At 48.5% G+C, this 24,880-nt stretch overlaps 2 protein-coding genes across 10 annotated transcripts in view; one reads left to right on the forward strand and one right to left on the reverse strand.

Annotated features, from left to right (window-relative positions):
• The window catches only part of LOC122717001, a 109,209-nt gene that overhangs the window by 3,865 nt on the left and 80,464 nt on the right, over window positions 1-24,880 (forward strand). The gene's annotated exons all lie outside the window — the stretch shown is intronic.
• LOC122716933 (proton channel OtopLc-like) overlaps window positions 3,685-24,880 on the reverse strand; it is a 28,358-nt gene continuing 7,162 nt past the window's right edge. For 2 of the 9 annotated variants that reach the window (XM_043940486.1, XM_043940495.1), the window contains exons 2-10: window positions 17,780-18,015; window positions 17,316-17,458; window positions 6,776-7,106; window positions 6,257-6,365; window positions 6,021-6,181; window positions 5,794-5,950; window positions 5,173-5,675; window positions 4,751-5,087; window positions 3,685-4,655 (exon numbers count right to left, since the gene is read on the reverse strand). In XM_043940486.1, coding sequence (XP_043796421.1) covers window positions 3,961-4,655; window positions 4,751-5,087; window positions 5,173-5,675; window positions 5,794-5,950; window positions 6,021-6,181; window positions 6,257-6,365; window positions 6,776-7,106; window positions 17,316-17,458; window positions 17,780-17,986 — 2,643 coding nt within the window. In that variant the 5' untranslated portion in view covers window positions 17,987-18,015 and the 3' untranslated portion in view covers window positions 3,685-3,960. Of the gene's footprint in view, window positions 4,656-4,750; window positions 5,088-5,172; window positions 5,676-5,793; window positions 5,951-6,020; window positions 6,182-6,256; window positions 6,366-6,775; window positions 7,107-7,218; window positions 7,505-11,526; window positions 12,107-13,046; window positions 13,437-17,315; window positions 17,459-17,779; window positions 18,016-18,417; window positions 18,540-21,591; window positions 21,817-24,880 lie in introns of those variants that run through there. The other 7 variants (XM_043940467.1, XM_043940478.1, XM_043940534.1 and 4 more) reach the window with 7 other exon arrangements.

Genomic DNA, 24,880 nt, shown 5'->3' on the forward strand with positions numbered 1-24,880 from the left:
TGCCTTTGCATCGAGCCCCTCGCGGTTTTCTTTCTTTCCTTTCTCTCTCTCTTTCTCTCTCTCCCTCTCCGTTTCCCTTCGTCGCCCTTACTCGAAATAATTAAACAGAAGAAGTGACTTCTTCGCTCTAATTATACTCTCAACGAATTCCATGCAATTCCACGTGCGATTCTCTCGAATCGAGGATTCCCGTGTCTCTCGATCGAAATTGAATCGATTTTTCTCGGCAAATCCGCGACTCATTGATTAGGCTTACGGCTACTATCGAGATACTGATGTACATACACAAGAACCATGATCCTCCTGTTCTCTAGAACACGGGCAGAGTATACAAAGACGTTGTTTGCCGAATAAAAACGTGTCGCACGTGCACCGTTGCTCTCAATCACTCGCGCATACGTATTTTCCTCACTCACTCCGATACACGCATTCTCGATAAACGTTGGAAGGGTATTGGCTTCGTATATGTATTTATATTATATTTTTCGCTTGTTCTCCATTTCTGCTCGAAAATCCCCGTTTTATTATTATTATTATTATTTATTATTATTATTATTATTATTATTATTATTATTATTATTATTATTATTATTTTCTTTTTTTGGTTCCATCTATTCGCGTTCCATGCTTCGTCCTTCTCTTCGCGTATTCCTCTTCTTGCTTTTCTTGCTCTCTCTTCTTCCCTCCCACCTATTCTTCCCTATCATCACTTTCTCGACTTTTTTTGTTGGTCCTGTGTGTGGCAGTGCCTTGTTAACTATGATTTTTTTTTCTTTTTTTCTTTATGCAAACGTTCTAGCGAATACTTGTTATATTGTCCTTGTTCCTATGGACTCGCATCCCCTTTCTTTCTCTTCCCGATCTTTCGATACACGCTGTGATTCTCGCGCAGAGCGTTGGTGAAAAGATTTCGGGATTCGAGCGGAGGAAAGATCAAACGAACGCTTGTTTTCTTTTTTTTTTTTTCCTTTGTTTTTTCTTCTTTTTCTTTTTTTTTTTCCTTTTTTTCCTTTTTTTTTCTTTTTTTTTTCTTTTTGATCCTTAATGAAATCAATGGGCAAATATGAATTTTTTTTCGCGGTTGAGACGAGGAAATCGAGGGGTAAGAGGGTGCGGACCATTTCGTCAATTTTGACAAAGATTGATCGATTTAATCGTAAAATATTCGTCGACGAGAGGAATAATGTCGATGAGGTTTTTTTTTTTTTCTTTGAACTTTCAAGAAGAGGTTTGATGAGGGCTCGATCACAATGATTAAGGGATATATATATATATATATATAAGCGCACCCTCTTTCCGTCGAAAACATGCCTCGAGAACAGAACTCGCAAAACATAATTGCTCTTCGTTTCACAGACACTCTGCTGAACAATACCTTACTGTGCATCGTTATTTACATATTCGCATCACTCAATTCGCAGTCGCGCACATCGAAGTCAATAAAAGATCTCCATAAATGTATTTATATTTATATATATATATCTATCTATATATATATATATATATATAATATATTTTTAAATTTTTTTTTTTTCATATTTATATCGTGTTACCTTTTTAATAATAATGTCGTCTCGGATTACAATTATGTATAATTAGTGTCACAACTTCGTCCCTCTCGTTTCCACACCCCGTTTCCTCTCATTTAATTCTCTTTCACCTACATACATACGTCTAAGAATTAAAATATTTAGACTCGAATAGAGCTAGGTACATACTTCGACCAGGTTATTTGTTTTTTTTTTTTTCCTGTTAGGAAATAGGTTTGGATTCTTTTTTCTTTTATGAGTTTCACGGGATCCGTGGAGGGATTTTTTTTTTTCGAATGTATAACGACTATTTAAACGCGTGTGTGTTCTCTCCATGGTATGTGTGTGTGTGTGTGTGTTTCGAACGATCTACGATATTCATAGCGAATATAAATGTGAAAGTTCCACTTATCTCGTTCGATCTCTCCCGAGAGATGGCATTAAAAGCTAATCGACCATGGTAATTATTAATAAACTTCCGTGAATGGTACGTGGTGACTGTGTGTATGTGTAAGATTCACTACCAGTGTACCGACTATAATTTTTTTTTTTTTTTTTTTTTATCTTCTCGTCGTATAATCTTCCTTTACACGTCCATCTTAAAACTTCGTCTATGATATTTCGTTACTTTTTAATCTCTTAATCTCGCGATAAAATCTACATTCGTCATTGTCCCCTCCCTACCGTGATTCGAACATCTTCGAGTATGCCTCGAGTGTTCGAATTTGTTTAAAAAAAAGAAAAAAATACGCTTTTACCCTTTATACAAGATTCTTTTTCCCCCGCGCATCGTCGTCGCTTTTCTCCTCGTCCTTTATTCCTCTATTTTCTTCTCTTTATCTCACTTTCGTTCGTTTGCGACTTCGATATTCGTCGGTATACACGCTCTTTTTGAAGTATGAACGTCGAAAGGGTCGTGTCGATAAAAGATTCTAAAAGTTAGAAACAATTTTGTACTTTGCAGCACGCAACGAGAAAGAACGTTGGAATTGTTTTCCTTTCCTTCTTCTTCTTCTTCTTTCTTTTTTTGGCGCGTCTTCTTCTCCCTCTTTGATTTTCTTTCGTCAAATCGGTCGACAAAGCGGACAAGCTTCGTCCAATCTTGTTCGAACAAAAGAATGCGTATCCATCCGCGATATACCAAAAAAAGCGTCGTGTCAATTCGCTCGACTTGCGGCGCAACGAAATTACCCTGTTCCTGCATCGAGTCTCTTCTCTCTCTCTCTCTCTCTCTTTCTCTCTTCGATTGTTCATCGCTCTTCCCTCCATCCTTTTTTTTCTCGCGAGAAAGAGATCACACGGCGGCTATTTACCTAAAACTATCTCGGGCCATGCTAACGAAGAATGTACTTGATCGCTAATATGAGGTGATCGCTTCAAGAAGATGATTCCACTCTTCGTATATACCTCTCTATATAATTAATTGCCACGATGTTTCGAAAAAAATCCTTTCTTCTCTGATATCGTTCGAAAGTCGAAATCCAAAATCCAAATCTTGCGAATCTTTCGAAAAAACGATCGAGGGTTAACGAAGAGTGAAAATCGAACTCTTAAACGTTCTCGATGCACGATGGGGGGGGGGAAAGAGGGTGAAGGTACATATATAATATATAAAAGTAGAAAATTTGACGGCAGTATATAATAGAGATCGTAAAAGGTGTGAAACACGGTGAAAGGAAATGGGCCCTATTTCGTGATCGTGGCATTGCACTGTATTGTACACTGTATCTGTGTATGCGTGTGCGTGCGTGCGTGTTCGTGTATATGTTCTTTAGATCCTGCTTTTCTTATTACTTTTTTTTTCTTTTGTGCTTCTCAACGAATAACACGATCTGTTCAAAGTTATCCGTTTTTTACCTATCCGAAATTTAATTTCTTTTTCTTCGATCGATCTGTTTCCTCCTGATCCGTGCTCTCCCGCCCGACATTACCGATCAAGGAAGCAACCGTCCAAGCTGTTTCAAGCAAAGAGAACCGAGGCTAACGAATGCATGCAAACGCGCGTAAAAAAATAAAACGACGCTTCGCGATCCTCCCGTAACGACTTTGCGGTTTCCGCGCGAAGCCTCGACCATCGACACACACACCTTGGCGCCTTTCGTACTTCCACCCACCCTCCCGACATTTTCTCGATCCCGAGTGATGAAGCAAGCGTGTTCGCTGTCGCGCATCCTCCCCAATCCTCGCCGATCATTTCGAGATTTCGAGAGAGGCCGCAGCCTGCCTCCGATATACATTTCTCCGAGATATGTCCGATTGATCGACCAGCCCGGCCACCAGTCATCCCTGCCCGTCCCTTCCTCCGATCGTCCCTTAGACGGAGACGATCGAGAGGATCGATCGAGCGGCCTCTCCCCTCTCTCTCGATTCTCGATTCGCGAACGACGATCGCACGACGGGCTCCGTTGATCCCAACCAACGATCCCCTCGTCTAATCGAGGCGCGCCTTATAGCTCGTCTTCCATATCTCCGCGAACGTGACCGCGCTGTGGAACCTGTGGAAGATGCAGAGCGGAAGGGTGACCCTCTGCACGATGGCCCATGCGAGGAAGCCGTAGAAGTCGAGCTGGACCGGGTTCGCCATCACTTTCTGCGACTCGAACGTGTAGATCACCCACATGGTCAGGTTGCAGATGAGCAAGAAGGTGACCACCTGCCTGCCGGGCTTGCTGCGATCGTGCTCCGGCAAGTGGACCCTTCTGCGTGACACGTCCGCAATGAACAGCATCTGGAGGATGACCTGCGCCACCGAGAGGAGGCCGGTAAGCATGACGAGGAGGTTAGGTTCGTGGGTGAACGCGGCCAACGAGCCGGCGATCACGCTGAACACAGCGTAGACGAACAGGCCGAAGCCCGACACGCGGAGGAGGATGTCGTTCAGGTCGCTTTGCTCCTCGGCCTTGAACTTCAAGCTCTGCACCCGTATGAACCCCACGATAATGGCCACGATCGAGAGGACCATTAGCACGCAGTGGGACACGTCCGCGAGGTAAATGGCGACCAGGCCGAAGTCCGGATGGTGGATCAGCACGAAGAACAGGATCAGGCAGATCAGCGAGCCGACCAGCAGCAACAGGCCGAAGAACAGCCCTTTGCTCGCCCCTACACAGTCCACCCTTGTGTGACCTATTTTTTTTCCAGTCGGGAGATCCAGTTTTTAGTTTCACACGAGTCGAATCGAAACTATCGGTTTGTTCGAAAGGGCGTAATTGTATGATTACCCGCGTGAGCCAACGCGACCGCTCTTCGGGACAGCATGGCCTCGAGCCGCCGCTCGAGATCGGCCTCCACCTGATGCGGCCAACGAGGGTGCCGCCCGATGTGTTTCCACATCACGTAGATCACCGCCGCCCCGATCAAACTGTACTCGATTATGAACGGGAAGAGATACGGCTCGGCGTCCTGTACGATCGTACCCATGATATTCACCCGGCCGCACGAATTCGACGCCATCTCCTCGTCCGTTAACGCCTCCGCGTACGCGCCGAAACTCGGGCTCCAATATTCGCTGCTGTTCGTTTGATTGTTCAGGTCGAAGATCTGATGTATCTGGTTGATCTGAGAAGAGAAGAATTACAGAAAACGATTTATTCCGATCGATCTCGCGTCGTACGATACGAAATCGGAAAGATCGCGTTTTTACCTCTTCTTTGTTGTCCGCCTGGGGCGCGTCGAACAGTTGGACGAAGTACGACAAGGTGGTGGAAGGTATGTTGGTGCTTGTGATGGTGGTGGTGGTGGTGGTGGTGGTGGTGGTAGTGGAGGTGGTGGTCGTAGCGGGAGTGGTCGGGGTGGTCCTCTCCTCGGTGGTGGTTTTCGGCGTGAGGGCGGTTAGAAAAGTGGTCAGAGTGCTGGCAGTGGTCGTGGTCAAGCTGGGCTGAGGGGTCGAGGTGGAGGTGGTCATCGAGGTCGGCGGGTTCCAGCCCGTGGTGGTGGTCGAGGTCGGCGTCGTGACGGCCCTCGCGATCGCCCTCGCCGTAGTTTTCATCATTCGACCGAACGAGGCGGCTATGGTGCTCGCGACCGACGTTGGAACCGTGGACGACCTCGTCGCTGTTAATGGCGCCTCGCGCAAAAGTGCCACGTCCCTGGGCGCCGTTCCCAATATGGCACCGGCGTTCCTCATCGAGTGCTGTTTGATACTCTCTAAACGTTTTTCATTTTTTATTCAGATTAGCGAGATCCTGTCTCTCTCTTTTNTTTTTTTTTTTTTTTTTTTTTTTTTTTTTTTGGCGAAACGATATCTATCGTGCGATCGATTTACCAAGAATGCCCGCCTCGAATTGGCCCATTTTCTGGTGATGCTTCGTGATCTCCTTGATGCTTTCCAACACCAGGGTGCGGATCCAGACGCAGAGATTGGTGGCCACCACGTGCATCAGACCGAAACGAGCGATCACTTTGAAGCGATGAATGTTGAGCTGAGAAGGAACGGACGATCAATCTCGGATGCTCGAGAAAGTTAATCGAGGAAGAGTTCTTTTACCCTACCCTCGAGTTCATGAAGATGAAGTACATCTGCATGAAGGTGAAAATCATTTGGAGAACTGGATTCACGCCTTGGAGGATCTGGTAGCACGGCGATGTGGGTGGCACCTCGAAGAAGGTGCCGAATTCCAAACCGTTGTAGACCATTGTACCCAGGCCAAAAGCTGCGAAGAAAGGATTCGTTATTTTTCTTTTTCTTCTTTCAAAATAATTCGAGATTCGAAATTCCATTCCCTCACCAATGGCACCGATTCTCAGGAAAAAACTTCCATGGCTCTGGTCGTTCTGCGAAGTTTTCCGCTTCCTCAGTGCCCGAGTGGCAACCCCAGCCTCGACATCAGCCGCGTCCTGGAATCATCGGCCATCGTTAATAATTCAATAAGCCATCCTCGTATGCCGTTCGATTTCTCGACTCGAGTCAATTTTAAGACAATTTCGGTCGCCTCGACCCCGAAAAGAGCGGTGAATTTCAACGAGGACGAAATTGCCGAGTTTCAGTTTCACAAGTGGATCCACGCGATAATGAATAAGGGGGAGGAGGAGGAGAAGAGAGGAGATGTAACACGTGCATTCTAGCGGATGACGACAGACGTAACCCACTTACGTCAACGTGCCTTTTAAAATTGTCGGCTCGACAACTTTGGTTTCAAATACACGGGGCTTTGCTTTTCTCGGCAACCACGAAACTTATGTATATAGTTTATATTTACTATTTACTATTTTATCAAAACGCCACGGAGATGAAGAGAGATCCCGACCTGATATTCCTTCTTGTTTTTCGACGACTTCTGCTCCTTGTCCTTCTTCTCCTTCTTCTTGTTCTTCTCCTTGGGCTCCTTGGGCGGTTTGGGCGGTCTCGGAGGCGGGGGTGGCGTGTCGCTGCCCCTCGAGCAGCAGGCGCTTTCTTGCAGCAAGAAGCAGAACACGTACAGGAGGAATAAGATGCTAACACCGTACAGGTACGTGAAGAATCCCTCGTAGTAGTAGAGGGGCAGCTTGTGCGTGACCACCTCGCTTATCACGTAAGCGATGCACACAACCACCAGCAGCTTCGCGTAGATGAAACTCATGATAATGAACAGCGACGTCCTGCAAGAAGAAAGAAAAGAAAGAGGAGGGACTCGCGTCGCGCGATCGTTGCATCTCTTTCACGTCAAAAAATAAAAAAAAAAGGAACACCGCCTCTCCTCCCCAGTCTCACCGTGTCTTTCGTACTATTTGTACTCTGCTATCGTGGGTCGGGACACCACCCCCCGATCTGTTCACATTGTTGCTCTCCGCCACGATTTCCACTTCCATCGCCCTCTCTCCCTCTCTCCCTCCCTCCCTCTCTCTCTCTCTAGCTTCGCGTGGAACGTGCAAACGGCCCGACGTTATCTACCTCATCGCCACGAAATATCTCGACGAAACGAGTTCAACTGCGTTTACACGCCTCGATTCGCTTTATTATGCGCGTTATTCTTCGACATCCACAAACCCCTCGATTTCTGTCACAACGTTCCTCGATTACACTCGTCCCCTTAATTTCCTTTTAATTTTTCCACTCGAACAGAAGAAGAAGAAGAAGAAGAAGAAGAAGCTCTCCGCCCTCCACTTCGATCATCCGCTATTCGAGAAAGATGGTGGAAGCGGGGACCTCGACTGCTTGTTCCGCGCCTCGAAACTCTCGCGCTTCTGCCGAGAGTTCGCCCGCCACGGCCGTTCTTTTCTCCCGTTAAAAAGGTTAGGTCGCGAGATCGATAATTTGCGTACGCGAAGGGGAGGAGAGAGAGAGAGAGAGTGTCTCTCGTTAGAGATCAATCGCGCGAACGAACGACGTTTCTTCCTTCCGTTCTTCCTTCGACCTCCTCGCGGAGATGGAGAGGAGAGGAGAGGAGAGGAGAGGATACGAACGAAAGAGGAAGCGCGTAACGAAGGGGAGAGAGGGGTGGAGGAGGGGAAGGATGATGTTTGAAAATCGGCGCGGAGCGCGATTGCACAGCGTCGCGACGTCTGCACGGGAATATCAGGGGCTCGGTATGGTGCATCTTCGTCAAGAAGGGCTTAACCACCCTTTGTCACGCTGGCATTTCAGGGGTTGGGGCGCAGACTTTATTGTGTTCCGCACGAGCCTGTACACTCGTGTCAGGCATTTTTTCTCTCTCTCTCTCTCTCTCTCTTTGCCCTTCGATGATCATCGCGGGATAAAGGATCGTGATATTTAGCGAGACCATAGATAGCGATACCAGATTCCGCGTTCCGCCTCTTTCCGTCTCCTCTTTCCTTCGTGCGTAACCCGTTGATATTTCCTCGATTGTTCTACCCACGTCATCCTTTTTTTACTTTCGATCAGCTTCATTCTATCAATGTTATTCGATGTAAACAGACGAGAGAGGAGAAGAGGAATTATTATTGATACGCGTTTGAACTTTTGAACACTCGATCGATTTCTCTTCCTTCCAAAAAAGAGAGGAAAAAGAAAAGAGAGGAAACATTCCTGTATAAATACACGAATGTTTCGTTCGATCCGTTATATTTATAATTCCCTTGCGAAAAACTTTCACTCGAGCCTTCCTCGCGGAAAATCATCTCTTGACACTGGCAAGGCAAGGGGACGGTGGCAATGACGAGGCGAGGGCCTCGAGAGATGAAAGTTTTTCAAAGTTTTCGCGGTGACAAGAGGCCGAGGAAGGGAGAAGAAGAGGGAGAGGGAGAGGAAGAAGAGGAGGAAGAAAAGAGAGCGTATCCCACGGTGTGGCCTTTTTCGTCGCACGGCAAGAAGAAAAGCGGCGAGAAGTGGTAACGGGAAACGTGCACGGCACGTACACACAGGCTCCGCGAGGCCGTGGCACACGGTCGATATCTCGAAGTACCTACTTTTCACCCGCTGTACCTTTCTCTCTGTACCTCACCCTCTCGACTCACCCTCGCTCATCCTCTCCACGAATTTCTCCTCTCCCCTTCGCGTTCAATCACGCCCGTATTCTTTCTCCGTTCCTTTCTATCCCTCCTCCCCTCTTTAATATTCGCGTTCCTTTTTTCTTTTTTTCCGGGTCAAAGCCAAAGATCGTTAAAAATCTATCCGATCCGATTTCTATTTTCCAATTGCAATTCGACGCGTGTATTTCTCAAACTTGATATCCTTCCTTATTTTAACCGCGTACAATTTTAGCTCGCACTGTCGTCGATCTACGAGAATGGATCCGTGTTGTGTTTAATCGTTATTTTCGGTGGCGGATCGTTCTTTCGCGTTTTCTTTTTGCGGGGACAAGCGGTATGCGCAGTCACGTTCACGGGGCCCGTAATACTACTGTCTCGTCTAGACCGAGCTTCGTTTCCAACCTGTGTTAATTCAATTGCGAGCAGAGGTAATTCGAGAAGGTATCGGTTTGCAACGTGCGTATTATATACGTACGTCGTATACGCGTCATACTTCACCACCGCTCGATCGATATTAATAAATTATAAATCTCGAAACTAGTTCGCGCCATTATCTCGGCTCGATCGATACTCCGTCTCTCTCTCTCTGTTTTTGTCTTTCTCTCGAGGAGGAGGAAAATTAATTTATCGATCGAGTTATCGTACACGCTCTTCTCTCGGCCGTGTCTCGTTCGTTTGTCCATTGTCTCCATCCTCTCTTCGATCCTCTCTTTTCACGGGTCCCGCGAGGATCGTTGTTGGGAGGAAAGCCAAGCCAAGCCGAAGGTTCCCCCTTTCTTCAGCTTTAGCTCGACGTCCATTTGCCGAAAGGAAAAGAGAGAAAAGAGGAAAGACAGGGGAAAATAAAGAAGGTGTCGTCGCTTTCCAGGGTTAATGCACGTCTCTAATCCCCAGCCTCGATACACCGCACGGCGTAAACCGTCCCTTCTCGAAATACGTTCGCGCTCCACTTCCTCGATTCTTTTCCCGAGAATGATTTCCATTCGTTCGTTGGCCGCAACCTCGTCGGTCGGTTAGTTGCTTGGGGTAGTAGGTGGTGTACGTGCGCGAGTGCATAACTCGGCGCCGCGTACAATGCACACGCTAGACGCGCAAGACGCTTCGTAGGCAGCCTGCAGCTAACGAAGTGCGTCGTAAATAGACACGCAGAGACGAAAGCTTCCACCTCTTGCCGCCGTTTCGAGTCGAGCGAGCAGAGAGAGAGAGAGGCTCCATAATGAATGGCACGGCCGAGGAGAACGTATACACCACGGAATATCGAAATAATTTTTTCCATCGTCGAAGAAGCCGCGAAATTATCCGCGGCAAGGCGCGTTTCTCGAACGCTTTCCTCGAGTCGCGACTCCTTCGAGCGATCGGTGAACGAAGGGTCGATGAAAATTTCGTTCGTTGACGAATAGCGGTAGAAATCGTCGACTAAAAATAAAGGCATCGACCAGCCGGAAAATCCTTTGTGCTCTCCTCCTTCAAAGTTGCCACGACCCACGGATTGGGAAGCATCGATGCATACCTTTCTAAAAGTATATATATATCTAAAATTTGTAACGGAAATTGATCAACGCGCAAAGATCCCTCTCGATCGCGTCATTCGAGGCTATTCTTCTCTCGTTGCGCCCATTCAACTCATTGCGGCCGTGCACTTTCCGTAATCGTGGGCGTCGCGCCGTGGGACGAATGCAAATCCGGCAGAGGAGGAGAGAAAGGAGCGATCGAAAATCGTTACGTCCTCGGCAGGAATCCGATAAACGGAAGAGGAGGAGGAGGAGGAGGGGGGTCTTCCGGGATTCGATGCACGCGAAACGTTTCCGGACGTTGCTTTTCCCCACGAAGAAAGACGCGTTCGACCCAGTATTCGATATCGAAATTCCAACGATGGACGAATAGGTAACCGGAACCGGAGGAATATTTTGCCACGCGAAATCGGGGAAAAACCCGCGGACGTGTTCGTGGAATTTTTAATAATAACGTCGACCTAGTTACAGACCACAGCTCTGATATTTATCTTCCCAATTTCCCCTCCTCCCCATTCTCTCGTTTTCGTTCTTTTTTCTTTCTCTTTTTCAACAGCGGTGAGCAAAACAAAACGTAGAAGAAGAACGAGAAAAGTCGAAGAGTCGGAGTTTTCAGGCAGGTTGAAAACGGTGCTCCTAAATAATTACCATTCGTTAGCGTGTAGATTACGGTAGTTCTTCTCGAGTGGACGCTTGACCTAGTCTCGTTTCTTCACTCGGTGTAATTGCAGCGCGGACGAAAACGGGTAACGTTTCGGATATAAATCCCTCGTTAAAACGGACGACGGATCTTGTTCTCTGGCGTAGCGAACGAAGATCTCCTCGATTGAACGGAAAAGAAAGAAAAAAAAAAAAAAAAAAAGAATAAACAAAAGCGCTGTAAAAGGATTGCGAAAACGAGCGATTGCGGTTACGTGCTACGTGTGTAATAACGTGGAGATGGGAAGAAAAGTAAAAAAAAAAAAAAAAAAGCGAGGAAAGAAACACGGAAGAAGTCGTTTCCTTCTCCCCTCCTCCCCCTCCCCCCCGGTCGGTTGTGGATGATTTTTTTCTCTACGTCTACAGCCGGGATCTCTTACTTTTTCGCTGGGGTCGAGCGCACGTTCTTCAGCTCCATCTCTTTGTTCGCCGCGTTGTTCTTCTCGGCGTTGTCCTGCGCGTTTGGCGACGAGTTGTTTTGCGGATTCAGGGGTCTGGTCACGGGGAGCGTCGCCGTGTTGTCCGCAGCGGCTGCTTCCACCTCCACGGTGGCGACCTTGCAATCACCACCACCCACCATCGCGGATCACTTCTCCTCTCGCAATGGACCCTAACGATCGGCAAAACACACGACTGGATCTCACCGGGAAAAGCACCACCGTTTTTTTTTTTTCTTTTTTCTTTTTTTTTTTTTTCTCTCTCTCTTTTTTCTTTCCTTTTTCCTAACCGGAGATCCAACACCGCCGCGCCAATTTTATTCCAACACCGGCGGGAGACCGATCGCGCACGCCGCCGTACCCGCCATTTTGGCGAACGTCTCGCAGAGCGCCGCGCGATGATATCCCGAGCAGCAGTGATCCCGCGAGATTGCGCGCGGCCGAGCGATCGATTCCGTTCCGAGATTTATCGTTTTCGAAAATTCCACGCCACTCGCGCCCTGTCTCGAAGATGGCACAAGAGCTAAGGGAGGAATCGAATCGGGTTGGTCGATCGGAGGCTGATCGAAACAGAGTCGACTCGGATGCGAGGCTCGGAGGCATCATTTCCGAAAATGAGGGCAGTCGAAAACTCTCTCTCTCTCTCTCTCTATCTATCTATATGTCTGTATATCTATCTATCTATCTATCTCTTTCTCTCCCCAAATTGTTGCCGTCCGTTCATTCGATTCCGCGGATCACGCCTGCGCGTTTCGTCCCTTCGACTCCTCGCTCGGCAAAGATCGCTCTTGAAACCTCCTGCGCCTTGCCTCGCGTCCCTTTCAAGGACGATCGGCAAAGGAACGAACTTTAACCACGGGTTAATTCTCCGAACGACAAGTCGATGCGACGAAGCTGCCGCGTGGCAACCTCAAACGGATTAATCTTCGATCTCGATATCGAGAGGACGCGATCTCTCCTTCGTTCCGCGAGCAAAGTTATCGACCTGCACGAGGGTCCATTCGTTGGTCCTCGTCCCCACAGGAAACGAAGAAGGAAGGGTCGCGTTAGATTTCGGGGCTAGAAATTGAGAGAGGGTGGAGGGGAGGTTCGCAGCCACGGATCGAACGCCACGAGGGTACAAAGAGAAGAGAGGAGAGGAGAAAGAAGAAAGGAAGGAAGGAAGGACGTGGGCCACTCCAAAGGTTTTCCCTCTCTCTGATCCCGCGCACTTGGTCGAACGAGCTAATGGAAAATGCCGTGCACACGAGCGAAGCTGAGGCCGGTGGAGGAGGATCGAGCGCTCTCGCTCCGGATGACTGACCGACGACGAGCACGACGACGGGCGACGGGCTACGACGCGCGGCTACGATTACCAACCGAGTGCGATGCACACACCTCGACGAACGCAGACGACGCGGCGACCAACGAAACCAACCAACCAACTGTCCAGTCACCGAGCGGCCACGGCCAAGAAAGCTCACCTGCTGGAGAGGTGGTTGGCTGAAGGTTCTCGCGGTGACTGCACCCAAGCTTCGGCGGAAAAGGGTGTGAAGCGGAGACACGGAGAAGGGATGGAGGATGGAAGGTCGGCGAGAGAAAGAGGAAGTTGGTGGCGTTCCGAGAGGAGAGGGGATCGAGAGGACTAGGCGGATACAAGCGAAGGACGGGAGAGAGAGAGAGAGAGAGGGAGAGGGAGGGAGAAAGAGAGAGAGAGAGAGGGAGTTAGGCTCTAGCTTACGATATAGCGGACGTAAACAGAGGCGTCGAGGGTTAATCCGAGAGGAACGGGAGAGACGGACGGACGGACGGACAGCAGCCGAGCGAGATGGACTGCGTTATCGGAGCACGATGAAATGGGGGTAGAATCACGATCGCCGCCCCCAGCATCCCGGAGACTGAGGCTGGCCGGGAGGTCTCTTCCCGGGCAGCGGCAGCTTCTTGCACAAGCGCACTGGGATCCGCGGCTTTCACTCTGTACCGCTCTCTCGCGTCCAAACCCTCTTTTTCTCCCCGATATCTTTCGTCTCCTTTCCCCGATCTTTCCCCACGCCCCGTCTTTTTCACCCCTTTCGCTCCTTCCGTCTCCTTTCCGCCACCGCTCCCACCATCATTCCTCTTCCCTTTCTTCCCTTCCAACCTCGCGTCGCGTCGCGAATTCCTCCCTTCTCTCCTTCCCTTCTCTTTACGCCATTCTCTCTCTCTCTCTCTCTCTCTCTCTCTGTTCCTCTTTCCTTTCATTCTCCACTCCATCTGGTGATCGCTACGGAATACTCGATCGAGTATCGCTTCGTTCCCCCGTATATCTCGATTCGAAGGGAAATACGAGCCACCCCCTCCCGCGTTTTCCTTTTCAACTTTTCCACCAATTCTCGCCTCGACTCTCTCCGCCGTTCCTCCAACCCAGTAATCGCGGTCACTGGGTTTTCGGAGTAGCGTTCGCGAACCTCTCCATCGAGGCGGGTTCTCTCCAACCGAAGAAAGATCTTTCAATCCTCTGTGCACGCACTTTCGATTCGGGAGTCGCAACGCGACGAACGAAAATTCCTCCAGTCCTTCCTTCCAGTTTTTTGCGCGACCGTTCATTCAGAGCCAGCTCCGCCAACGATAAACCGTGGATAAACATTCAGGCAACGTCCTCTTTTTCCATTTTTATCCCCACGATCTTGGGTTATTTAAATATCCTTTCAGATCTATTCTCAGCCTCCCGGACATAATAGCGGATGCTGAAGACGCGGCATCGATGCATTTACGAGCCGCCTTTGTACGCCCCTCTCTCTCTCTCTCTCTCTCATTCTCATTCTACGTTCGAGCACAATCCACAGTTGGCGAGAATCGGTGAAGCACCCTTTGCCGGTAACTCGTCCTGCATCGTCGTCAGCGGGGGTTGCCGCTTGTCTTTTGTGAATTTCAGTATGGAGAACGCGTGCGCTATCCCGAAACCCTCGTTTTCGCGATCAATTCCTCCGAAAATTTGAACCGACGGCGTTCAACTCTCTCACAATTTATAATTTTATGGAACGAACGTATCGTACCGTTTCACCTTCCATCTCGAGGAGATGTTTCACTATCGCTTTCAACCCGTTCCCCTTCCACGCGACCGCAAGATCGCCTCTCTGTCTCTGCCGATAAGTTTTTAATTCCAAAGAGAGAGAGAGAGAGAGAGAGAAAGAGAGCGAAACTCTCGTCGCCCGAAAGTTGGAAGAGCGAACATTCGGCTGCGTTCCCACGGGAGGAGGATCCGGAACGGCGAGAGGTAGGAGACCCGGATGGGTGGAACGTCCAGGAGGGGAGGGGAGTGATGTGCTCTGTGGTTCTGCGACCCACTGACCCGCTCGATAACGCTAGCACCGAGGTCAGTAACCTTACCCTACCACAAAATTCTCCATCCTACCTTTCCCACCCTTTTCGTTACCGGTCGACCGATTCCTCCATTGCGAGATCCGGGATTATCCTTCCTCTTCGTCCTCCCTCCCCGATCATTTCTCTCCAAATCGTCATCGATTCCGTCCCGTTCGAACGGAAAAAAATTGGAAACTGGCGAAAAAGGAAAATTCCTCCCTCGACGATAAATGATGACGATGTTTCTCAACTTGGTTCAGATTCGATGGAAACGTATATGGAAAAAATTCGACGAGCGTGAATTATACGCTCGTTTCAGCGCGTAGGCGTCGCAGTAGGTAGAGGGTTGTTCTTCCGATCGCGAAGGTCGGTGACCGGTTGGCCGCTCGATGATCGAAATACTTGGCAGCCATCCATCGAATCCGTGCCAACCTCGATCACACAGTTTTTCCTAGTTTTTCCCTCACCCCTCAAGTAGGACAACTTTTTCACCCGTAATCCATGCGCTCGTACGCGATCGACGAGAGAAGAATCTCGGGCGCGCGAGATTCAACCTCCGTTATTGCGGTAATCTGTACAAATGGTCGCGTGAGAATTAACGTGATGCGGCGTGTCACGCGATAAAGGAGATCCCGGTTGTGCTCTCAAGAGAGAGAAAGAAAGAGGAGAGAGAGAGAGAGTTTCGGTTAAGGGTGGAAGACCGCAGAAGATCGGCGGTACACGGTTGCCGATCTCGTTCCCAGCGATGATTCGAATCGGGTCACAGATACGGCGCAATACCGGTGTCGCATTTTTTTTCTGCGTGTTGTAATATCGCGTTGCAAGGATTGCGACAGGCCAGACTCACGCACACCGAGTATTGATTTCGAGTCTCGGTGGCAGTGCTGCCACGATTCCGCGCCTCTAGAACTAAAGCCTGGATGAGAGTGGATCGGAGAGAAGATAAATACGCGATTCCTTTCTCGATTCTTTCCCACGTCATTTCCTTCTATTCGCTTTCCGCGAATCAACGTTGCAACGACAACGTTCGCGAGAATATCGTCGAGAACGATGTTTCCATTGCATAGAATTCAAACGAAATTCTACCAAACATTATCGTTGGAATTCGTTTATTTCAAACAGGTTTTTGGATTTTAGTTTAGTCGACATCGAATCGAAACCGAAGATAATCGATTCGAAGATCGATTCTTTATTTATTAAACGCGTTATCAACTTTATTAAAGAGATTTTCGAGCAAGTTCGTTTGGTTTTTTTTTTTTTTTGGATCGGCCTCGAGTTGCATCTCGAGGTCGTCGACGCGGCTTACCTTCTGCATCCCGCATCGCCGAAGGGCTGATTCAAAATGGCGTTCCTCTTTAACCGCGCATATTAACGAGCATAAATCTCCATGCGGAGTATGTTCCCTCGTATAACGAGTCGAGATAACGAAACTTTGCAACTTTCTGTTCCCTATATGCGTGTTCTTCGGTGTACTTTTCAAAAATTCGCTCGCTTCGTTAATCACTCGAGAGCGAATCGAAGCCGAATGTCGATTCTTTATTCGCTGACTAACTAAAAATTCGAGCTAAAATTCGCCTCTTTCGGAATTCTAATCAAATATTATCGTTGGAATTCGTTTATTTGGAACAGGTTTTCGGGTGTTTAGTGATTCTTTATTCGCTGGCTAATTAAAAATTCGAGCTAAAATTCCTCTTTCGAAATTCTAACTATTCAAATATTATCCTTGGAATTTATTTATTTGAAACAGGTTTTTGTTTAGTGTTTAGTTTAGTCGAGAGCGAATCGAAGATAATCGATTCGATTCTTTATTCGCTGGCCTAATTAAAAATTCGAGCTAAAATTCCTCTTTCGAAATTCTAACTATTCAAATATTATCCTTGGAATTTATTTATTTGAAACAGGTTTTCGGGTGTTTTCCTCCACTTAAACGTGAACACGATCTTTCCAAAAATAAACGATTGCTCGCAAACGTAGCCATGCTCCATCGATGTCTGTTACGCGACGAGATCGTAAAACCCGTGTTATTTCGGTCCGAGTGGAAAGGATTTTCGTTATCCATAGCGGAACCACGTGGCCACGTGATTCAACCTGCACGCTTCCATTATCATTCGAGTCGCGTGCAAATTATATTCGACCTTGGCGGGAAACCTGTCGATATTTAATTTTTCCGCCAACGCACGTTCCCGTAATACCCTATTTTTATCGTCGTGCGAAGAAGACAAAGAGGACGAGGAGGAGAAGGAGGAGGAGGAGGAGGAGGAGGAGTTTGCGACAACTCGTGTTGCGGGCGTGTAAACGCAATTAGAGGAGATGCAGAGAAAAGCATTACGAAATCGCGTCCCGTCTCGCGAGGGCACCTTTCGTCACCTCGAGGATCTTAAGAAGTTGCGCTCGTAAGAATATGTACTCACTTTGCGTTCTTTGGCAGCGTGCCAGTCGCTGGGCCCGAGTGCGTAGGGGTGAGGCAGAGGGGTGGGTTGTTGGCGTTTTGAGGCACTAAAGGCTGCCTCGCGTGCGCCGGCGACGTATGCGAGCCGTAACCATCCGAATTCAACTGAAAATAACGAATTCCAACACTTGAGATTATATCTGTTGCTCCATCTTTCCTACATATATATATATATATTTGAATATTTTCTGTGATCCCTTCGTCAAGGATTTCCACGCTACATTATCACAGAATAAAACGTTGACACTGGTTTTCCAAGAAAAAATATTCTCCTATTTAAAAGCGAAATCTGTCGAGGGATCGCGTAAGAAAGATCGCGTAAGAGATTATATTGCAATTAAATAAGGTTAATTATAACTGGTGTTTATAAAATCGATGAAACAGAGAGAGAATGGTAGAAAAGCGAAAGTAAGTGGTCCAAGTTACCTTGACGACCGTGCCGATGAGCGAGTCGGGCGGCATTTCCGGGGGATCGGGTATCACTCCAGGATTGGTGTGGGCAGGATAATCGGTGTGCAGGTTGGGCTCCTTGACGGGAGTGCCGTCGAGTCGTTCCATGTCCAGGCTGTCCGTCGGTGTCGGCTGGGAGAGCAGGCGCTCCTTCATCTCGTGGAGATACGGACACCGCTGCATCTCTTGTTCAGAGTTGTTCCTCGGTCGATCTGCAAAGATATCGGGTCCGATTAAACGAGACGGTCTCTCTCTCTCTCATTCTCTCTCTCCGTCTCTCGGTTTGTCAACGTCCTCGTCGATAGTCGATCCACGCGCCGCGTCTTTCTTTCGTAACCGATATCTTTAATTACACGTCTCGTGAATAATTCATCGAAACCATTAGGTTATCGGTCGGTCGTCCTCGTTTCGAGAACCCCGATGTTTCCATTCCATTACCAGAGAAGATCTCTCGAAGATCGAAGTATTTCGCTAGATTCGGGATCGAGCGACGTCGAGAAAAAGATCGAAGCGTTTTTTCACCTCCACTTAAACTTCCATTCTCGAGCGCGTTTTCACCTATTCACGGGGAACACAGTGTTCGAAAAGAATTCATCTCCTCAACGCGTATCTACCTTTTCTCCCCCTTCTCTCCGCTCCCTCGACAATTAGTCGTCCCAAGGCGAATATCGAGCACATGTCCACGTCCTCGTCGTGGAAAGCGACGACCTCCTCGAGTGGCAATCGATAAGAAGGAGAGAAAAAGAGAGAGAGAGAGATAGGCCGCTCGCCTAATCTCGGGCCGCCGTGACGTTAGCCTTGAACTTACTCGGCTCGGTATCCATCGCGTGCTAGGTGGGAAACGGAAAAACGCGAAAATTTTCGGGGCGAAGGTTTTCGGGACGAGGAACTAAATCGATCGATCGCCGCGATCCGATCGACACTGGTTCTCAAGGGGAAGCCTCGTCCGCTGCCGAGTCCGCTCGATCGCTCTCTCTCTCTCTCTCTCTCTCTCTCTCGCTCCCCGCGGCAGAGGATCGCCAAACATGGCACTGGTGATCGAGGCGAGCCGTTGGTCACGTAAGTTCATCTTTTCCGCGCGTCGTCCCCGCTTCGAGGAACTCGAGACGAGCACGAGACGGGAAAGCGAATGAGAACCGTTGGTCGAGAACGCGAGCGAGAACCTGCTCGAGTTCTTTTTCTTTCTGTTTTTTCTCTGTTTTTTTTGTCGCGTCCTCATCGTCGTGCGGGACTTTGCGTCAATTGCGTTACGGTGATTGCCGTCGTTTCTATCCTTTTTCTTCTTTCTTTCTTTTTTTGCTAATTTCCAGCTAGAACTAGTTTCAAGTTTCTGGCGTGTACGTGGCGGTAGAGGTTACAGTCGGTCGCAAAAGTTTACTTTCTTCGATTCTATTTTAATACATTGTCCGTTACCCTTGTCGGGTTGGCAAACTTGTTGTAACTTTTCGTTGTTATTTTTTCTTCTTCTTCTTCTTCTTTTCAAACTAGGCCTTAAAATAAACGAACCACGAAAGTTATAAATATCGACGGGAGAAAAAGAAAATAGTTTAGATCTCTACTCTAGAAAATAGAGTATCTTGAATCGGAGGAGATTAATTTTGGAATTAATTTAACGATCACCATTTCTTAGATTTTTTTTAAGATCAGTAAGAGGGATCAATAAATAAATATTTATTTCGCCCATTGTTATTAGGTTGAGACCGAATTAGCGTGGAACAAACAGAAGAGAGTCGGCCGATGAATTTTTAATATTTGCTCGCCGTTCGAATTATCGGTTCTCCGGTGGAAACGGCACGGTTTTCCCTCCGGTGAAAAGCTATCGATTCTCGAACGCGGCGTTAAATGGGTCATTGGACGCAGCGCGGATAATTAGCTGGAGTTTATGTAAGCTGGTTTGTTTTGCGTTTCGTAGATGGATTCACCAACAGCCCATTCGAATCAGATTTTTCAACTTAGACACACGCATATATATATATATGTCGTTTTCGATGGATATCACGCGATTAAACTAGGTCACTTGTCGGAGAATCGTTCTTCCATTCTTACATCTCGATCCTACCCAATATATCCCCAACAGATCTAAATTTGGAATTCTCTTTTTTTCCTCTCGCAAGCAAAAAAAAAAAAAAAAGAGAGAGGGAGTGAAATTAAACAGTTGAAAGTCATCTCGCCTACGAATTCTCTCGTTCTTCTATATTTACACCGTCATCGTTGCTCTTCAAAGGGATAAATTATCGATTATCGAACGTTGTTGCGCGACTAGTTAACGGAAGCTGTTATTTATATCGGGTAGGGTATCGATGACACCGACACGAATAACAAATAAGCTCGTTGAATAAAGCGGTCTCTTGCAATTATTGCTATATCGATGTTGATAATGATAATAATGAAAAGAAAAAAAAAAAAAAGGAAAAAGTTCGAAACTCGAGTTCCGAACTCTTCCGACTTTTTTCTTCGACGTAACGTAATTTTTCCCCCCCTTCTTTCTTTCTTCCCTTCCCAAGAGAGCGCTTCAAACGGGACGTGACGCCACTCTCTTATTTTTAGCCGAGAGTTAAAACGCACGCCGCGTTACCAATCGCCACGGTTTCATTTGCGAGCCGGGGCGAAAAGGAATTGGGCGAATCGAGCGATCGAAGGGAACGATCGCGAGGCTCGTCGGTTCGTTGACAACGGCCACGTGCGAGTGTTTGCCCGCTGTCGCAAACTCGGAATAAATTACAGCCGCGAGCGTGCCTTCGCGCTCGTTCCACGCATATTAAACTATTTTCGCGACACGGCTCGACACGATTCCCGCTCGTTCCCCGCCGCGGAAAATTATTCGCCCCCTTCCCAGAAAGACCGCGTCACGATTATTTTCGACCTCCCCCGTAAACGTCCAGTTTACACGCTCTCGGAATCTGTAACGGTCGTAATTCGGATAATCGTAACGCCCGAACAGAGAATAGAAACTCTAGCCGGGGGATGGAGCGAGTATATGTGGGGCGATGACGAAATTGCGACGAGAGAGAGAGAGAGAGAGAGAGAGAGAGAGGGAAATAGGTGAAACCGGTGAATGAAACGGGACGGAAGAACGTGCTGCGCGCGGATGGATGAAGGGTGGTGGAGAACGCAGTTACTGACCTACCTCGAGTCACGATATTCCGAGTGTATCTCGTGGAGGAGGAGGAGGAGGAGGAGGAGGGGTGGCAACGACCGACCGCAACGTAAATACACGTCGAGCGTCTCGACAAAAAGGAACAAAGAGGAAATTCGTCCAAGGGGACGAGGAGAAAGAAGAAGAAGAAGAAGAAGAAGAAGAAGAAGAAGGCACCGAGTGAAAGATCTCGAGACGAGAGACACTTCATCATGTTTTCTTTTCTCTCCTCTTCTTTCCCTCCACGTTGACAATTGAGGAGGATTCGCGAGTGGACGAAATCCGTTCGAAGGATCGATTCATACGGCGGAGAGGAAGAGAGGGACGAAAGGGGTGGCGAGTATACGACAAATACGGGTGTACGTCGTACGATTTATATGTAGTAGTCGTGGATGAAACGGGGAATTCAACAAGTGCAGGGAACGGGGAGGGTATAAACGGTCGTACAATCGGTTGAAACGGATACATCGAACAAGTGCAGGGTGAACTCGTTGAATTTTCGTAGAGCTCGGGATCTGAAGATACAAGACGCACATACACGCACACACACACACACACATATATATATATACATACGTGGAGAAAATGGAAAGTGGAAAGAAAGTATAGAAGAAGCGAGAAGCAAAGTAAAATGGGAAAAATGGTTGGTTACCTGTGTGCGAGAAAGGCTGATACAGGATTCTAACGCGGACCCGCCGGCAGCTAGTTTGTTCCGCCGCGATAACTGACCTATCGGAACGCGCGTCCGGATGACGCCGCGGCGTCGCGGTGCCCACTGCGAGCTCACGTTCCATTCGTTCTCTCGGGAGACGCGATCGCGAGTCGTGCTGCTTCTTCCCTCCTATTCTTGCACATCGCCGGCTATATATTTAGAAATCCGCGGCTCGTCGCCGTCACAAGCTTTAATCCCACGATCCTCGGGGGTCGGCTATCACTCCTCCTTCCCACATATACGTGTGTGTGTATATATATATGTGTGTGTGTATGTGTATATTTTGCACCCCCTTTCTTCCTTTCCTTTCCTTTCCTTTCCTTTCCTTTCCTTTCCTTTCCTTTCCTCCTTCACGTTCCGTTTCGCGCGCGGTTCTCCGTCCGTCTACTATCTGTCTCGCGTGTCCCGTGAACGGAACGGGAAAGGGACACGTGTGCGCACGTGTACGGGCCTGAGGCGTGTGACACGTGCGAGCCAGCTCGGCAAATGTGAAATTATTTCTGCCTTTTGCCACGTACCCCCTACCTGCCCTCTTCCCACGCTACCTTCTTTCCCCCTTCCTTCGTACCTGCCTTCGAACCACGCTTGCTCGCTCGTGAACCCGACCACGGCGTCGACGCCGATAACCAACGCTCGCCGGCCATTCCACCATTCCGCGCGATTCACCGATCGCCTCTTACAGATCTCCTCTTGTCACCCGACGCTCTCTTGCCCTCCCTCGCCTCTCCCTCCCCATCGATCCACCGCTAATGGAACGCACGGCAGGATGGACGGGGGAGAGTTAATTCGTACTCCCTCTTCCTTTCTTCTTCGCGCGCGCCACGGATATCGCCCCTCTTTCTCTCCCCTCCCTCCTCGCGTTCACCTCTCTCGTTCCTTCCAGAGAGTTAAATCGTCCACATCCTCCTCCTTCCTTTCGAATATCCGATTCCGCCCGCGTTTTCGATCCAACCCCGCGGATCAACGAGCGTACGCGTACACACGCGCGCGCATTACACGTCGTACGAGTGACGACTCGGCGCGAGCGTGTTCTCGAGGATTCGTGTTCACGAGAAACGCGTTTAAATCGAAGATGCGGGGAATGGAAGCCCTTTCTTTGCCGAAACGGACGCTGAACTCTTTCTTGGGCGAGGAATCTGTTGGAGAGGGAGAGAGAGAGAGAGAGAGAGAGAGAGAGAGAAATCCGCGATATCGATCGAGGCGATTCGGCTAAAGATTCCCGATTAGCGAGGCAGCCATCGAGACCGTTATTGTACTCCCGCTGGAATTCTAGAAACGTCGCCTATTGTCGATCGGCCGAAGAATGGAAATTGCTAATACAGCCGGCCTAATTAATTCCTTCCTTTCTTCCTCCTCTTCCGGGATACGAATTACCATTCTTAGAGATGTCGAAAATCTCCCTTTCNGTCTTTTCTTTGCCGAAACGGACGCTGAACTCTTTCTTGGGCGGATCTGTTGGAGAGAGAGAGAGAGAGAGAGGTCCGCGATATCGATCGAGGCGATTCGGCTAATAGATTCCCGATTAGCGAGGCAGCCATCGAGACCGTTATTGTACTCCCGCTGGAATTCTAGAAACGTCGCCTATTGTCGATCGGCCGAAGAATGGAAATTGCTAATACAGCCGGCCTAATTAATTCCTTCCTTTCTTCCTCCTCTTCCGGGATACGAATTACCATTCTTAGAGATGTCGAAAATCTCCCTTTCTTTCCTGTTTATTAATGCTCTCCTATTTCACCCCTTTTTCCCCCCTTCGCCTTCGTTTCTTTGAAAGCGGGCCGTTCGTTTCGCGGTTGGAAAAAACCGAGCTTATTTTCGACTTCCTATCCTCGTTTCTTTCCCTCCTTCTTCGTAATCGGTTACGAAACTCGGCGAGGACGCATCGTCGACCCGGAATAACCTCTTTCTCTCTCTCTCTCTCTCTCTCTCTCTTTCTCCCCCACGCGTTTGAAAAACGCGCTCGAGCTTTCCAACACCTTCTCCCAGGATTCGAGAATCTCCACTCCCCTCCTTTCCCACGGTGACACACTTTCGCGAGGATAACTTTAATGCTTTAATACTCGCGCTCGAGAACGACCAACGATTTCGAAAGGTTGTTGTTAATCGGGAAAAATTTAACGCGGTTATATTTCGGATCCGAGCTTTCCTCCCGAGCGCAAGGTTTCCCCCTCCCTTTCGTCTTCCCCCGCGCGATGAAAAGGCCGGGCGTGTAAACGCGGCTCGAGCGGGGAGAACTCGATTCCAGCGAGCGGGAGTAACCCAGTTTCCGCGGCGCGTTTAATTTAAACTCGGGAGGAGGCGAGGTTTTACGTGTGTGTGTGCGCGTGACGCGCCTTTTCCCCCCTTTATTTTTTAATCTCCGCGCGGAGGAACGAACGCGGTGAATCTCGAGTGAAAGTTGTTCCGTTCTTGTTCAATCCTCTCCCTCTCTCTCCCTCTTCCTCTCTCTCTCTCTCCCGCGTTGTTTGCGGCTACGAACGCCCAGCAGCGAGCAATTGCAGCGAGCAAAAGTTGCGAGATGTCTAGGGATGGGGCAAAGTGGGCGTGTAATTAGAAACGAAGCGCGGATGATCGAGATCCTGCCTTTTTCCTCCTCCGCGTTCGGGGAAAATATCGCTTCGTGAAATTTGGAAGGATTTTTCGGGGGATGAGTAAAGGCGCATCGTCGATTCGAGTATTAGGAGGAATAATTAGTTAGGGAAGCCAGAGCGATGCACGCGTATACGGATTCAGCGCGGAGCAACACGTATCGGGTTGGAAAGTAGGGCCTGAATGAGCGGGGAAGAACGTACGTACGGTGGTGGATAGATAGTAGTCTCGGAAACAAAAACATCGCGAGGTTATCGCGCCGGCTCCGCCCGCCCTCCAACCTGATCGATATATATATATTCCCCCTCGTTCTCGGAAAATATCGACCGAGCCTCCCGGTTACTTCGAATCCATCGGATGCTGTTCCAATATTTTTCCCTCTTCCATCCCTTTCCCGAATTTTTCCTCGTTATGTTATGGAAATAGAAGCGTTTCGAAAAAGGGTACTTTTTGCGCGTCGTTCGATCCGTAATGAAACGATCTATATATATATATATATTTTTGGTGTCTTTTCCAGGAGGGGAAAATTGTTTTCGAGAATATTTCGCTCATTTGTGACTCGAATCGAATCGTGGTACGGGTTAGGTCGCGCCACCCTTCGCAGCATCCTCGCCTGCGGCGTATCCGCAACACCCTGCCGTAC

The sequence above is a fragment of the Apis laboriosa genome, unplaced genomic scaffold (genome assembly GCF_014066325.1).
Source record: "Apis laboriosa isolate Shangri-la unplaced genomic scaffold, ASM1406632v1 scaffold11_cov152, whole genome shotgun sequence".
In the NCBI taxonomy this organism is placed as follows: Eukaryota; Metazoa; Arthropoda; class Insecta; order Hymenoptera; family Apidae; genus Apis; species Apis laboriosa.